Source organism: Phoenix dactylifera, unplaced genomic scaffold (genome assembly GCF_009389715.1).
Source record: "Phoenix dactylifera cultivar Barhee BC4 unplaced genomic scaffold, palm_55x_up_171113_PBpolish2nd_filt_p 000153F, whole genome shotgun sequence".
Lineage (NCBI taxonomy): Eukaryota > Viridiplantae > Streptophyta > Magnoliopsida > Arecales > Arecaceae > Phoenix > Phoenix dactylifera.
Genome location: NW_024067702.1, coordinates 384402 through 400754, shown reverse-complemented (window position 1 = coordinate 400754; position 16353 = coordinate 384402). Strand labels below are relative to the sequence as shown.

Below are 16353 nucleotides of genomic sequence, written 5' to 3'. Positions count from 1 at the left end.
CTTGTGAGACCTTATGACTTGAGTTAGTCAATGGAATAAGATTGCATTTATTCAGTTAAATTATTTTAGAATTACATAATTGAAGTGTTTGGTTTATATGCCTTGCATGCTCGTGGGGAGAGTTTCCTACGGGTGTGCGGCGGTTGGCGCGGACCCCCGACTCGCGATCTCGGGCCGGGGGCGTGACACGACCTCTTCTATTTTTTCAGGTGGGGTCGACTCGAGTTTTTTTGAGGTCGACTCGAGCTTTGAAGGGGTCGACTCACTGGGCGTATCAAGGGAAGAAGTTCTTTGTTGTCTCAGCCGGGGTCGACCTGTGAAGCTATGGGGTCGACTCAGCTCGACTTTAGAGTCGACTCGAAGGGGAAGGAGTCGACTCGAGGCGACTTGGAGTCGACCAGAAATTCTGGAGCTCGCGGACGGGCTGAACTTGCGGGATTCGATCCAGAAATGGTTTTTCAATAAAATCTGAAGGGATTCGGATCGTGGCACATGTGGGAGAATGGGTAGATGATGATGGAAGATCATCACCATCCATTTTGATCTTATCCCACCCGCATGACCCAATTATTGTTTGGATTTTGAATTCAAACAAGATAAGATCTATCTTGTTGCAACTATCCCCTACATGCGCCAACAAGATACCAGATTTCTATTTGAATTTTGAATTCAAATGATCAGATGGCATGCCTTTAAAAAGGAAGAGTTCCAAGTCGCCAAATGCATGAAATCATTGAATGAAATTCAGCCTTTATCCCGCCCATTCCATCTCCTCTAAGTCCATCCGCCATAGCTGATAGGGATCCCTGAAAAGAGCTTTTAGATCAGATCTAAGTCCTCTTCAATCCCTATAAACCATTCCTCCAAGTTCTTCTAAGAAGACGAATCAAAAGTTGATAGCGTTGGGAAGATCAAAGTTCAGCAAATGACGATCCTGTGCAAGCTAGCACTTCCGTGGGATTGGATCACTCCAGGAGCTTCGCGTGGATTACTCGTAGACGCCAGACGAGTGTGTGCCTACGAAGCTCGAGCATCGGATACATTACTTTCAGATTTTATAAACGTATGAATCTAGATTCAAAGTTGTATCACTTATAGGTTCCAATCCCCGAGGGTTAAATCTCTTTTGGGGTCTTCACAAAATAATCTTCAGAGCCTATTCGATGGGCATTCGAAGATTAGTTGGGTGTTAAATTAATTGAGTTTAGAGCTCAATAATCTCATTTTAGATCTGAAATTAATTGTGCAATGATTTTAGCGTAATCGTTTAAACGATCCCGGCATATTGATCATAAATACTTGTAGTGGTACTTTGAAATTTGATTTCTTATGCATGCTAGAATTAAAATGTTTAATACGATTTTTTCGCTGCGATTTTTCAAAATTAAAAGAACTACGTGTGGCTTGATCCCCCTTGTGAAGGGATACATAGGCAACCCGACCAGGTACAGCCATTGATTTTGAAAAAGTTTTAAATTTCAGCATGCTATCACTACTAGCGTCATCGATTCGCTTTCAGTGGTATCAGAGCCAAGTTACTTGTTTAATCTTTTCTGTTTTAAATCATTGCAATTAAATCTGGAATCATGAACATGTTTAGATTAGATCTAAAGTATTTTTATAATTGATTTAATTGCCAATTATGAATGATTAACTAGATCTGAAATTTGAATGCATGTGATGCAATGTTTATGTTAAGATATGTAACATGAATAAATCTGAAATCATAAAATTGTTTAGATTAGATCTAAATAAAATTTATGATTCATTTAATCAATGATTTTAAAAGACTTATCAGATCTGAAAACAAATGCAACAGTTGTATTAATTCATGACAGTTTATATATATGATGTATGAACATAAATCGTAATGATTTAAACATGAATTAAAAGGTAAACTACACATGATTAATTATCAAACTCAGATCTGAAAAATATTTTAAGAACTGAAAGTTTATAATTAAGGTGTAATTAAAAGATTATGCAAAGATCTAAACTTTCATAAGCTTACACTTAATTAAGAATTAAGTGATATGAAAATCTAGATCTAGAATTGTAACTCAATTAAACGACAATTGTATAAGCTTTTGGGGGTTTGGGTTAGCTTGAATCAAGTTCTTAAGACTGGATTAAACCTAAGGTTAGAATCATTCAAAGACTAATAGAATTAATTGATCAAATCTAATTAAGTAGTAACTAGATTAGGTCAAGGTAATTGTAGTTCAATTTGCAATAGTTGTAGATTGATTAATTCCATGTCTTTGATTAGACCAAGATGGAACTTGATTGAGGCTCAGAGGTTGAGCCCAAGTCATTTGAGTAATCAAAGCAAAATTGATTAACCAGTCGGTGTCTAAGGTAAGTTTGGCAGCTTGACCGGTGGTTTTTAATTGAGAGCTACTCGCACTGATTGGTTTTTGTCGAGTTAATGGCATATCTCTTCCATCGATCTCACTTACCTGGCTGACATAATCAATCGCATTTTGATTGGATCACTTAATGATTCGAGTTGACCCATGCCTTTAAGAAAAATCAGTATGACTGATTTAGGTGTCTCCTTAACCGGATTGAATCTAGTTCTTATTGATCTGACTTGATGAAGTCAGTGGGAGGATATAAATTAACCGGTTCTTCTAATCTATTCTCAATTAAATCAAATCCTCTAAAATTGTTAGGTTCTTAAAATGAAACAATTATAGAAATAACTAGGTCATAGCCTTCCATTAAGTTGGATGATAATGGGTCCAATGGCTAGATAATCATTGGAGGCACCACACGCCTGGTGATTATTTGACCATTAGGATTGTCATTCAATATATGATGAGTCGAGTGTACCTTCAATAGGTGATCAGGTGGGCCAAGCCACACTCGGGCTGGTCATCTATTAGTAGATTACACGGAACCCTATCATGTTAATGGTTGGATCTAACCAGAATTTTTGGTGGAGGCGCCACACGCCTGCCGGAAGGCTGGGGCAAAATCATCACTAAAAGTTGTTTGGTGAAACAATTGGTTCAGAACCTACCAATAGGTGCATATGGGTTGGCCGAGCCACACTCGGGCCCATATGCGATCTATTGGGTTCTAGTGCTCACTAAAGATTTAAGTGTAATTCTTCGAATTTGAGGTAGAGGCTACAAATTTGTATAAAATAGTGGAAGAATCTTTAGACTAAAGTCTAAGTATTTAGGGTATTGTCAATTCATATACTGATAGCCGATTTTCTTTTTATGCAGAAATGACCACTAGTCTGTCACTTCGTTCATTGTTGGATAATGACAAGTTGACTAGACCCAATTTCAATAACTGGTTTAGAAAACTTAAGATAGTGCTAGAGCATGGATGGATCCTTTATGTGATAACGAATCCGGCACCTGAGCAGCCAGCTGCTAATGCACGGGGTACAGTCAGAGACACTTATCAGAAGTGGCTCAGTGACCGTATCACTGTCCGCTGCATTATGCTTGCTGTAATGAACGACGAGTTCAGTCGTAGGTTTGAGAATGCCCAGCCTGAAGAGATCGTTCAAGTGTTAAACGAATCTTTTGGCACTCCCGACGACGTTGAAAGGCACAAGACTAGTTGTGCTATTTTCAGCGCACGGACGAAGGATGGGGCATCGATGACCGATCATGTATTATGCATGATTGAGTTGATCAAGCGCCTGAGCACTCTCGATTTTTTCCTTCATAATCAATTGGGGAAACATGCTATACTGAACTCTCTTCCTGGTTCGTACCGCCCATTTCTCACCAACTTTCTGACGAAACTGGTAGTAAATTATCACCAATTATTGGGTTTACTACAAACTTTTGAGAAGGATCACCAACTCCTAAAAGGGTCGGTAAATTTAGTGGAAGGTTCGTCCAGGGGTCGTAGCACCTTTAAGAAAGGGAAGAAGAAAAATAAGAATCAAAAAAAAAGGTGCAACATGCTAAGCCAAGTCAGACAAAGAAGATAAAGGCTGATCAAAGTAAGGCAGAGTGCTTCTTCTGCAAGAAGCAAGGACATTGGAAGAGGAACTATCCTCAATACATTGCCTCCCTTGACCCAAACGGCAAAAAAGAAAGATGCAATCAATTGCCGATTAAGGTACTTATATGATAATACCTTGTAATTTCTCAATATGTGATAATTCGACTTGGGTATTGGATACCGGTAGTCCTTTTAACATTTGCAATTCGTTGCAGGGACTGCAAGTCAGTGAGAGATTTGGAGAAAGCGAAAGATTCCTGAACGTTGGAGATAGAAGATCAGTTACAGTTCTAGCTTTAGGAAGTCTGAAACTTGTATTCAATTCTCAAGAAATTATCTTAAGTGACTATCACTTTTGTCCAAGTTTTTTGTTGAACATAATTTCTGTAGGCCTTTTGGCCATGAATGGTTATGAGATTTCAATAAAAAGAGATTATTGTGATATCATTATGAATGGTGTTACTGTAATGCATGGCCATTTAAGCAATGGAATTTATATATTGTCACAGCCTATTAATGTAATGTACAAGTCAAGTAAGCGACCTAGAATAGATAATATCACGGATGTCTACCTTTGGCATCATAGGCTAGGTCATATTAACAAGAACAGAATGAACAGGTTAAGTAAAGAGGAAATCCTCAATGTTAATGATTGTGAATCATTGACAACCTATGAATCATGTCTTCTTGGAAAGATAACCAAATCACCTTTTACTGAAAAAGATGAACGATACAGTGACTTATTGACCCTTGTACATTCTGATGTATATGGACCAATGAGCACAAATGCTAGAGGTGGGTATTCATATTTCATTACGTTTATAGAAGATCTTTCTAGGTATAGTTATGTCTATTTAATTAGACATAAATCTGAATCATTTGAAATGTTCAAATTATATCGCAATGAAGTAGAAAAACAAAATAGAAAAAGTATTAAAACTCTTCGATCGGATCAAAGAGGTGAATATCTCTCCAGTGAGTTTTTGACATATCTAGGAGAAAATGGAATTCTCTTCCAATGGACTCCTCCTGGTACACCGCAATATAATGGTGTGTCAGAAAGAAGAAATCGAACTCTGTTAGACATGGTTCGATCCATGATGGGGTTTGCTGATCTGCCCATATCCTTTTGGAGATATACACTTGAGTTAGCCTGTTATATACTTAATAAGGTTCCAAGTAAATCTGTGAATAAAACACCACATGAGATGTGGACGGGATGGAAACCGGTACTTTCTCACCTTAGGATTTGGGGGTGTCAGCTTATGTCAAACGTTTGAAAGCAGACAAACTTGAATGATCCATCAGTATAATTATCAATATTATCGCTTACCTGCTAGATGCAATTTCCTACCCATTTGGGCTCTCGACAGCTGCTCAATGATGTCGATGTACTCATGGGCATGGGCTAGATCTGCCTCCATGATCTGAGCGTTTACCTTCTCCATCATGTGATACAGAAACCCCATTTGGAGATACTTCTCGCTATCCACGACCCACAGCACTTGATATAATGGTTTGATAGCCTTGACTATCGCATTGGCCCGCTGCCAGAATGATTGCCTCGTCACCAAGTCTTCCATCCTGCTTCCTTCAGTGTCGGCCTGGGCATATCTACTTTTATGCCACTCGGGACTGACAAACATCTGACGTATGGCTCCTTTCTTCTCGATAAGGCTATCAAGTGCAATGTAGTTCGTAGCAAACCGTGTGATTCCTGGTCTCAGAATCTCTCACCCTGCATACTTTCTTATCAACGAAAGAACCCAAGTATGGCCATAAATATACCTAGTGATGCGTTGGGCTATCTCCACTATATGTTGCACCCTACGGAGCTTTTCAATGTCCATCAGGATGAGGTCGATGCAATGTGCAGCATATGGGCCCCAAAAAATTTGTGGTCGCTGCTCCATCAAGATCTCTCCGGCCAACTTATATTGCGGCCCATTATCAGTGACGATCTGCATGACATTCTCCTCTCCAACCTGATTAATCACCTCCTCTATAAGTCTAAGGATGTATGAGGCATTGTGCACCTGATTCGAAGCATCAACTGACTTGTGGGAGAAGGTCTTCACATCATAGTATGTCAGAAAGTTGATGATGCTCCACCTTGTCGGACCAGTCCAACCATCACACATCAGAGTAAGCCTATATGTGGACCACTTGCTCTTATAAGAGGCAATCCTGTAACTCCTTATTGTTGTCAAGAAGCTCACCGTAGATGTCCTTCGGGCCTGAAGAATCGACATCGGGACCGGCAGACTGTATGGCGGAAATGGCAGACTTGTAGTACGTTTTGTCTGCCGCATTCGCTGGAATATGGCTGAAGTGGAACCAGGATCCAATAGCTCGCCACATATCCTTCTTCACCTTTCACATTGTGTCTACCCTCTGCTGCTTCGAATCTCTTTGAGGAAGGCATGCAGATCTACATCATGGATTGACGCTCCTGGTAGAATCCCTCCGAAAGTCTTTTGGCTATAGGATAGATGCAATCCGGCTACATCCTCTGCCCTTGCCCTTTCTGACTAAGGTTGTCCTTTGAAACTCCGAATCTTGTCTGCTTCCACCAGAACCAGCGCCTGAATCGTAAAACGAGGGCCCAAATCGAGTCCGATGCCTCGCCACCTTCTCCTGCTGCCACTGATCATCCAGGCTCGGCCGCATGACAGCCTGGATCTGTGTCTCCTCCTCATCTGGACCCTTGACCTCCTCTGACTCCATAAAGTGATAAGAAGGTACCTCTACGGCTTGGCGTTCCACCTTCGCTTTCTTCTTGGCAGCCCTCGCCTTGGCTGCTTTGATCTCAGTGAGGTTTTTCCTCATCAGCAGACAGATCTTCGGTGGACACTCCGGGCACGCAGATACCTCACGAGAATTACCGGCTAAGTATTGTGTTAACCTGGTTATCCCTCCTTCCTTGAAGCACTTGTGGCAATAATTGCACTAAAACTGGTGCCATTCATCGAGCATCTTCCTATGCTCCCAGCCAATATCACGCTCTTGGGGTTGCCCTCTCCTTGATGGCTCCATTCCTATGACCATATTAATTTTTTCTAAAATTTTAAATTATTTTTTACTTTTTTAATTATTTTTAATTTACCAAAAATTAATTCTCCCTCCAAAATGACTTTTGAATTACGTACAACGTATGGTATTTTTAAAAAAAATTAATAATAAAATTAATTTTTAAACTTTTATTAAAATATAAATTATATATATTCTGTAAAAACAAAAGTTAATGTCACCGTTCACATCGTCTATATATCGACAACATATAAAAAATTCAAGACGAAATAAAAACATTGGGCATCATTTCCTTTTTCTGGCATTCTTTGACTTATTTTTTTAAGTAATTTAAAAGAAATATTAAAAAAGAATATAGGGAAAAGAAATCTTACCTTATTTAGCTTTTGCTGGATTTTTCTTGAAGAAAAACGATGTTTTCTGACCCTCAATTTTTTTCACGCCTGTCTTTGCCTTTCTCTTCTTTTCCTCCTTCATCTTTGTCTTTCCTTTCAGTTTGTTTTTGCCTTTGCCTAATGTATCATTCGGCTTTTATAGCCGAACCCATGCATTGTGCCAGCGACGCTGGGCATTGTGGCACTTTCGAAAGTGCTACAGCGCCTGTCCTCTCCTTTCAGCCAGCGCTGTGGCACTTTTAAAAGTGTCATTCAAACTACTGTACCTACCCTCTCCTTTCAGCTAGCGTGTGGCACTTTTGAAAGTGCCATTCAAACCACGCTTGGTGCTATGGCACTTTCAAAAGTGCCACAGTGCGTACCGCGCTATCTCAACTCACCCCAGACTAGTGCGTACCGCTCGGTTCGCACCAGTACGGGCATGTACCGGTGTGAACCAAGCCGATTAAGTCGGAATCGATTTTCTCCTTCGTACCGGACTGGTGCCTATCGGTGCCGGTCTGCTACGGGTTGAACCGACCAGTACCGGTCGGTTCAGGAGACCATGGCCTAGATCTAAATTTGAAAAAAATTGAGAAATAAGTAGCCTATGATGCATGCCCATGAGCCTAGAAAAATATATGTAGCATCCATTATTGGATTCTAGATGGATCTAAACTGAATTAAATTTTTGAAATATCTGAGCTGAGGATACGATGCAGTTGCAGATGACCTTGCACATGGAGTAAGATCGATAGACGTATTAGGTTCCGAATCGTATACTAGATCCTATTACCCACAGCTACGGGCAACCTATGACCCATACGAATACGGATACAGATATAGATATGGTGCATCTGAGGCATCTTCCGGTGGTTACCATCCTACGTAACCCGAAACATGAATCGGGTCGAATTTTATTGTCGGCTTATTCGGATGGGCCCTACACATGGTATGTCGTACCGTACCGAGCCAGACGGTACCGGAAGTACCGTAGCATACCAGTTCGATAACAGTACCAGTACCGGTGGCGTACTGAGGGCGCCAAAAAAACTCCATACCACACCGTACCAATACTATGCTAATGTGGCACCGGTACAGGATTCGATACTGGTACAGCGAACTTTAGCCTTGCATAGCCGTTTTATTGGCCAATTTATCAGCTAAAAGATACCTCCTGACTATGCTAATGATCTGAATATCTACGAGAAGTATCACCATTCGACGAAATTTTAAATATCAGCATGTATGTTGTTCTTTAAATATATATTTATAATTGATTGTATTATTTTATATTTTTTACCTCACTACTTGATTTAAGAATATTTTATGTTGCTTCTTATAGCATGCAACATCTCACTAATCATTTTATGTTTTGTATCATTTTAAAACAACAAGATACATCATTTTGGTTAAACCGAAATCATAAAAACATAAAAAAAAATCAAATTAGACTTAAAATTATTGAAAAAGTTAAAAAAATTAATTACTAATTAATTAAACATGAAGCGTACCATGTGTCGGTATGGTACCGAACCGGCACCGTATCGATCTGTTCGCCGACCGGTACGGATTTTGGTATCGGTTCGGCGGACCTTGCTTAGAATTAAAATTGCCAAAAGTTTTTCTATGCTACATACTGTTGAAATTTGAAACTTCGTAGCTTGATTAAGTTGAAGGCCCGATGCAACGGAAATATATATTTTAATTCTAATATACTCTTAAATAGATGATAAAACTTAAAATTAAAAAAAAAATCAAGAAAATGTACAGTATAAATCCAAACTTTGGATCATTCATTTTCAACTTAAGAATAAAAGAGAACCAAAAAAATACCGCCATCCTTGACAGCAGTGACAGTTAAGCCTGCACTGGTGCTCCCCAACCCAGTAGTAATCACAGATCTGTTGCTCAACTTGGCCGCGAACTTCAAAAACTGAGACTTCCCGGTACCTAAAATTTTAGAGAAGGCTTTAATAAAATATGCCTACCAGTGATACTATTTGTGTTTTATGCCAACTTTCATCAAATTCAATTAGAAAACAGCAATGCTACAGATGTATGTATGCATACCAACACAACATATTGGAAAAAATTAAGTGTAGGACAGATATCAAAGTTTCAAACTCTCAATAATAATGAATTTCATATTTTTAGCAAGGAAAAATCGACTGGACCATATTAATTTGATATACCACAATTTCGAACTAAGAAGCTATTAGCCAGATTGGAGAGCATTTGCCTACGTGTTTCTTGTTTTTGAATGTAATTTGTTTTTCTACCTCAGGAATATAAAGAACATTGTAGATGATGTAGCTTTGTGCTTTAAGAATTTTCGTGATATTGAAGATATTGGTTCTTATACTATGCTAGCATGATAAAAGGTACAAAGGAACACGTGAAAAAGAAAATATCTTGGTTAAGCATCTCCACAAAATTTACTTTTCATCACTAAAAAATATAGACCACAAAGTGTCTCAGATAATGCATGTCAGTGCCCAAACACAAGTGCAAATTCATCGCTGCATGATGTACCAATACAGACTACCCTCACAGTTTTTCGCATTTGACATCATTCTCTAATACAATCGAGCATAGTAGGTTCACTTTGGACCTTACTAACAAGACTTATCCCAACTAATCTTGTGGAATTCATGAGTCGTTTCCAGTTTCCACCATTTGTTTGTATTAAGATCCAACCCCACTATTAGTGTAAGTCTTCCCGATTAATTTTTCACATTCATCTGGATTCCTTGGATCTTCTCCAACAAAATATACAACGTTATAAGAGATTGACCAAAAAAAAAAAATCAAAAGAAGGGAACATATGAAGCTCGGTGCAGATTTTCTAGCAGTGTTATTGATTAAAAATTGCTTCTGGTGCAAATAGCAAAGCAGCAGTCAACCTTCATCGGAATGCAGATTTCACAATGGTTATTTATTAGAAGTACCTGGGTCACCAACAAGAAGCAGGTGAGATTCTCCACGAATCTTTGTCCCAGAAGCATCAACATGTTGCACACCTCCAATCAGAGTCAAAGCAACTGTACATTTGAAGATTTATTAGAAATGATTACAAATACCGGTTACACCTCTTTAATCTAATCAGAGTGAAAATGATGGAGCAGAAAGGTAAGCAAGCAAGCATGCAGAGAGAGTGAGGGAGAAATACCTGCTTCAATTTAGAACACAAATTACTCTAATATCTGCAGTCAAGGATGCAACAGAAGTGCTGCATGTATAGTTTTGCATACCTGCAAGCTTCACTGTAAAGAGACCAAAGATTTGAGGGCAAATTCCTTGCAGAATGGCATTTCTCCCTGTAAATTCCATATTCAAAAATAGTTTGAAGAACTATACACGAACTGTAAGGATAAGTGGATAACAAGACTATTATCAAAGACAGTGATCACTGAATAAAACAGTGAATTTATCTTTTCTGTTATAAATAAATGAAGGAAAACAAGAAAATGTTCGTTATTTAGGGAAGAAGAAGAATGGACTCTCTAAAAATGCAGCTTCCTTTTCAATGTTGGGTTGGTGTAAAACTTTGAATAAATACCCAACAAATAATTTTGACATGTTCAACAAATGATTATAATGAACTTCAGAAAAAGATAAAGAACAAAATAATAACCTCAAATACATATAGTTCTGCAAAAGAAGGTACTGATAGTGGTCAACATGATTGCTCTTACTAGCCACTTGGTAGATACTTGAAATACATAATTTATAAGTAATATCTAACACAGCACTGACAAAACATATAATGGACAGGTCAGAAAGTACCCTTCAGTGGAGTATCTCTGTAGTCTGACCAGAACTGCTCAAATTTCTTGATAACATCGTCAGGAATGTCAATCTCTGACTTCAGCTCATTGGTTCTTCTGAGAACAAATACAATATGAGTTAGAAATGCAAATAAAGCCAGAATATATTTTTTTATAGCAAAAACAAACCAACAGAAATTAATAGAATATAATATAAATAACAAATTTTGTTAACAGGAACGAAGGCTTTAAACAAAGAGCTTCATTATGAAACAAATTTCAAAGTCAAGCAAGCCAATTGGTGCAGGATAATGAACAGAGGGATACCAGGATTGGCTGATAAGCATGAACATAAGGGTTTTGGTTTCAGGTTTTGGTGAGAAGAGGCAATAATCAATGGATTTAAGGAACAAATAACAAGATTAAACTTCCAACAGCATTATTCATTGTGGAGAAGTAAACAAGCACATGAGAAGATACATAATGGCTTAGTTCAGAAGAATACTACCATTGAACAACAAAGAGAGGATTGATGATTTGCTGCAATCCACAACACCATGCTATGGTTTGTCCTTGATGTTGCACGCAGCTAGCCTAGTTTAGGTACCAACAGTCTTTGGTTGAAGGACAGAAATTTTCTTTTGTTTAGGGACTAATTAAGATTTCTCTCGCTGATTGCAATATGGCACTGTAAGGGTCTATTCTAGGATGATGGATAAAGGGATTTGGAGGTGACTGGCATGGAGTAACAAAATTCACAGAAGGGTGGTTGAATGTGGTCACAGATTTGGACAGTATGCTGAAACGGATGTGGTTGTAGACTTTAGGATATAAAAGGCAGTGGTTTTAGCATTGTTTCAAAAATTACTAGAACTTTACCATATGATACGGCTAGTACCGTACCGTTCTGGCATGAAACCGGCACAGCGATGGATGCCGGTATGCCAAAACAGCCATTGTAATATGTACCGATCCATATTGGTGCTTATCAGTGACACTATACCAGTTGATACCAATGGTCTTTCAATTTTTGAAAGATGTCAATTTTGGTGCATGTGGTTGGAATCGCTACCAAAAACAATACTATACCATTCTGATGGCAAAATGATACGGGGTTTGATACTGCTATTTAAAATATTGGGCTTTAGGTTGAGAGATGAAGAAGTTGAAAGGTAGAGTTATAGACAGGAACCTTGCAGTCATTCCAATTTTTTTGGACTCATTTAGAGAAAGATTCATTGCCTCACACCACTCATATTGAAGGCAAGAGAACTCTTAGTTACTTATCTACATCTGAGTTTACACCATTACTCCCCTTTTATTGCCATTTCATATTGTTTATAAAGGGAAAGCATAGTAAACTTGAGAAGAAAAATGAATAAAGGTAGAATACAATCGGCGAGAATACTCTCTTGATTCTCCCCTCATACCGTACTAAACTGGACCAGAATTGGGATGGTTCGGGCCATCAAACAGATCAGGGTGTGAACTAAGCCCACTTGGTTTAAACCAGGCCGAACCATCCGATTCTACACGGTTTTGGATGATATTGATGCAATTTAACTTGCCAAACCAACCATTGTTATAAAACGCCACCCATCTTCCTAGCCCTCGATCTCAATCTCTCTTTTCTCTCCCCGTCTCTCTCTTGCTTCTCTCTCTCTCTCGTCAATCTCCTTTGAGACCTTGATTGCCAATCACCTCTCATCAACTATCCATGCAAGTTGCCCCAGCTGATTGCCCTCATCGATCGCCCCCTCAAGGACCTCCTCAACCATGGCATCTCCCTCTAATTTGCTGCCTACCGGCTCCATCGCGTCTGCCACCACCATCGCGTGCCCTTGCCACCCTCCCTACTCTTCTCTCCCTGCCTCCACTTGTCGAGCTCTCAATCGACAAAAGAACAAGAATAAGAAAGGTTTTGGGGTGTATCAGTGCTCGACCAACACAGTCGAGCATATTGTGGCAATATAGTACAATACCATACTGTACCAACCGAGTTCCTAACCAATACAAGTCTTCATACCGGTTCAGGAAACCTCTAAGGATAATGAAAGACATTCCTATTGGAGTATTATCTTATATAATAGATCCTGATTGAAGTCAAAAAATACAAATGATGGTTAAAGGAACAAAACTTCTTTGCTTGAGTTAGTTAACTTGGTGAAGTTGTGAAAATAATCAAAATTGAAATTTTCTTTCAAATATAACAATGATGAGAATACTACCATTTACCTCACATAGTTAGCGATTAAAATAGGATCAAGGTCACAACGCACATCTTTTAAGTCCGAGGACCATTTTGCTGATAAAACTCCCGTAACTATGACATCATCTAAAGTAAGAATGAATCATGTTAACTATGACAAAAGGATCGAAATTTATCTTTATCATGATAAAACTAGCAATTAAACAAAATTCAGCAAGAATAGAGATAACAGCAATGCAAACTATGCACTAAACACAAATGGATCATTGCACATGAGGAATGAATGAACATCGATTTTGTATACACATCTCAGAATTTGAAATGAGAGAACTAAGCTTCAAACTCCACAATCATTTCCAACTCATCATATATTTAAAAAAAAACATATAAGGTGTGACCATCATAGTTCATCAAAAATAACATCAATATCAAAGCAATCCTTAAAAGAAACCACGTGATGAATAACTAAAAATATAATATGAGCCTAACTTTTAGATAAAATCCACTTAGAGCCATAAAAATAGCCTATTATATAAAATATTATACCTCTAGAACACAAGCAACAAAAAAAAAACACACTAATGTGGTATTGGTATTGCTTCAACAATTGCTAGATCCAAGGTTCTCCGTCTCGGTACCAGATCCCGTACCAGTACCATACTAGCATAGTATTAGCACAGTACAGTACCAAATTTTTTGGCATACCAAGTATCAGTATGTCATCTGTACCAGATACCGATACCGAACTAATATAGTACGGTATGTTCCATACCGCCCGATTTGAGCTAGTACGGCGTACCTTAGCTAGATCTTATAAAACAACTTTAGAATGTTAAGTCCTCTTTCTTTAGAAAGGTGGACTATAGCATTCACTAATCATTTTATAATAGATGAAGTTACACAGCTCGGCAAGTAACTCCTACCATGTTCAAAAAATTTAAATTTTCATGAAAAATAGATGACTTCTAAAACATAACATGTCAATCAAATTATCATTCTAAAATCCAAACTAAATAATAAGGTAATATGAATGACAAGACACATTTTAAAATTCAAAAAAGTTTTAATGTTCCCATAGATTAAATAATCTTACAAAGTTACAAGGTTTGCCTACAATTATTAAGGCCACATAAATCCTCCTAGTGTGGATGAGGTAGCTATATCCTCACTAGTTAACCAGAAGAGGCCACTTATTTAGAGATCTACTCATCTACATATCTCTTTATTCACAATTTGAATAAGACCAAATATGCCTCCCGGCTAGAGGCCCAACCAAAGTTTGTCGTGCCGGTACGGGAGCCCATACCTATCGGCTAGCGGCATAGTTTGGTACGCCCCTGTGCCATTCCATACTGGGCCCGTACTGACACAGCAGAGAGGGCGATGGAGAAGGGGAACGAGAGAGAGGAAAAAAGAGAGAAAGGGGGGAGGGAGAGGAAAGAAGGGAGGGAGAGAGGGTTTCTCAGAACTTCGGAGGCCGTTGAAGGGCGTCGAAGGGGTGCCAAAGGGCGTCGGATGGCCGCAAAGGCTGGAGGAGGGGCTCCACCCTCCGGATCCCTATTTTGTTTGAAACAGGGGTCTATTGAGGCTCCTTTTTTATTTTAAAAATTTTAAGTGAAGTCAATAACCCCCTTTGTCAATTTCACTTAAAATTTGGACTCCTTTTTTTATTTTAAAAATTTTAAGTGAAGTCAGCAAGAGAGTTTCCAACTTTACTTAAATTTTCAAAACAAAAAATGGGGCCCCGACGAACTACTGTTTCGAAAGAAACAGGGGTCCAGATAGCGGAGCCCCTCCTCCGACCCTCTGCGAAGCTCCAACAACCTCCGACAGGCGGCAGCCCTCCCTCCCTCTCCCCCTCCCTTCCTCTCCCTCCTCTCTCTCTCTTTTTCTTTCTTTCCTTATCCCTCTCCCCCTCCTGCCAATTTTTCAATGCTGGAACCATCTCAGTTTGCCGCCGGCACAACTTGGTATGCCCCGAATTGGGCGGTTCAGGACAATTCCACATTCTTTGGGTCCAATTGTAATATATGATTATAACAATATATGTTCAGATTTCAAAGAGATCCAGCATTTCACATGTAAATACATGAACACAAATTCAGAAATATCATTTAGGAACTCGTTATTCAAAATTTTTGAACGGATAACAAAACATGAACTGGAACTAACATGGCAGCAAATTTATAGAGAAGAATAAGTCAAAATTCCTTGCAACTAATCATAGATTTCACCATTCAGCTTGACTTTAAAACTGAGCTCAAAATTCCAGAATAAAACTTAGGCTTTGGAAAGAATCCTAAAGTTTAGGATTTAGAGAAAAGCTTTCAATCCAAGTTTTAAGAACAAAAGCAAAACTTAAGTTCAAGATGCTTGAAAAAGGCTACTTATAAAGGAAAAATTAGGTTTTTGAAAGGATTACCTACAAAGGAGATCATAGGCTTTTGGAAACTATTACAAGGTTGAGAGTTTCAAGACGAACATACACCCAAAAACTTGAAAGACAATGACAACCAAAAAAACCTTGTCCAACCTCCCACTCTCTATCTATCCCTCTCTATGTGTGCGTGCACACGCGCGTGTCTGAGTCTAAGACATTTCCTTTTCCTTGGTTTACTCTCATTGCATCTTTTTATTAGCAAGATAAACTGGTCCACCTATATAGGTTTATCGCCTAGCTATGTTAGTTCCCTTGAGTCTGTCAAGGGTTTGGGCTAGCTAGGTTAGTTGACTCGACAGGCGAACAACTAAAGATAGGTAGACAAGCTATTAAACATAGGCCTGATTTATATAAATATCATTAAAGTAAAAAATCATGTTAGAAATTTAACTCCATAAGAATAAAGTCAACTTAACAACCCAAAAAGAAAATCTAGATATTACATGTAAATTAGGAATTAGTCACCAACCGAAAAGTGAATCATGTAACATGTATGTATGAATGTGTGCACATGTGTTGCTGAGGGGGCATGGTTTCAGGTAAGAGACGGTAATA

At 38.7% G+C, this 16353-nt stretch overlaps 1 protein-coding gene across 3 annotated transcripts in view; it reads right to left on the bottom strand.

Moving 5' to 3' along the window:
- The window catches only part of LOC103721050 (probable DNA helicase MCM9), a 54257-nt gene that overhangs the window by 32714 nt on the left and 5190 nt on the right, over positions 1 to 16353 (bottom strand). For all 3 annotated transcript variants that reach the window (XR_005507370.1, XM_039116985.1, XM_039116986.1), the window contains exons 7-11: positions 13385 to 13484; positions 11169 to 11266; positions 10634 to 10699; positions 10331 to 10423; positions 9216 to 9332 (exon numbers count right to left, since the gene is read on the bottom strand). Coding sequence is in view for 2 of the 3 variants with exons in the window: in XM_039116985.1 (XP_038972913.1) it covers positions 9216 to 9332; positions 10331 to 10423; positions 10634 to 10699; positions 11169 to 11266; positions 13385 to 13484 (474 nt within the window). In the remaining variant the exon portion in view is untranslated. The remainder of the gene's footprint in view (positions 1 to 9215; positions 9333 to 10330; positions 10424 to 10633; positions 10700 to 11168; positions 11267 to 13384; positions 13485 to 16353) is intronic.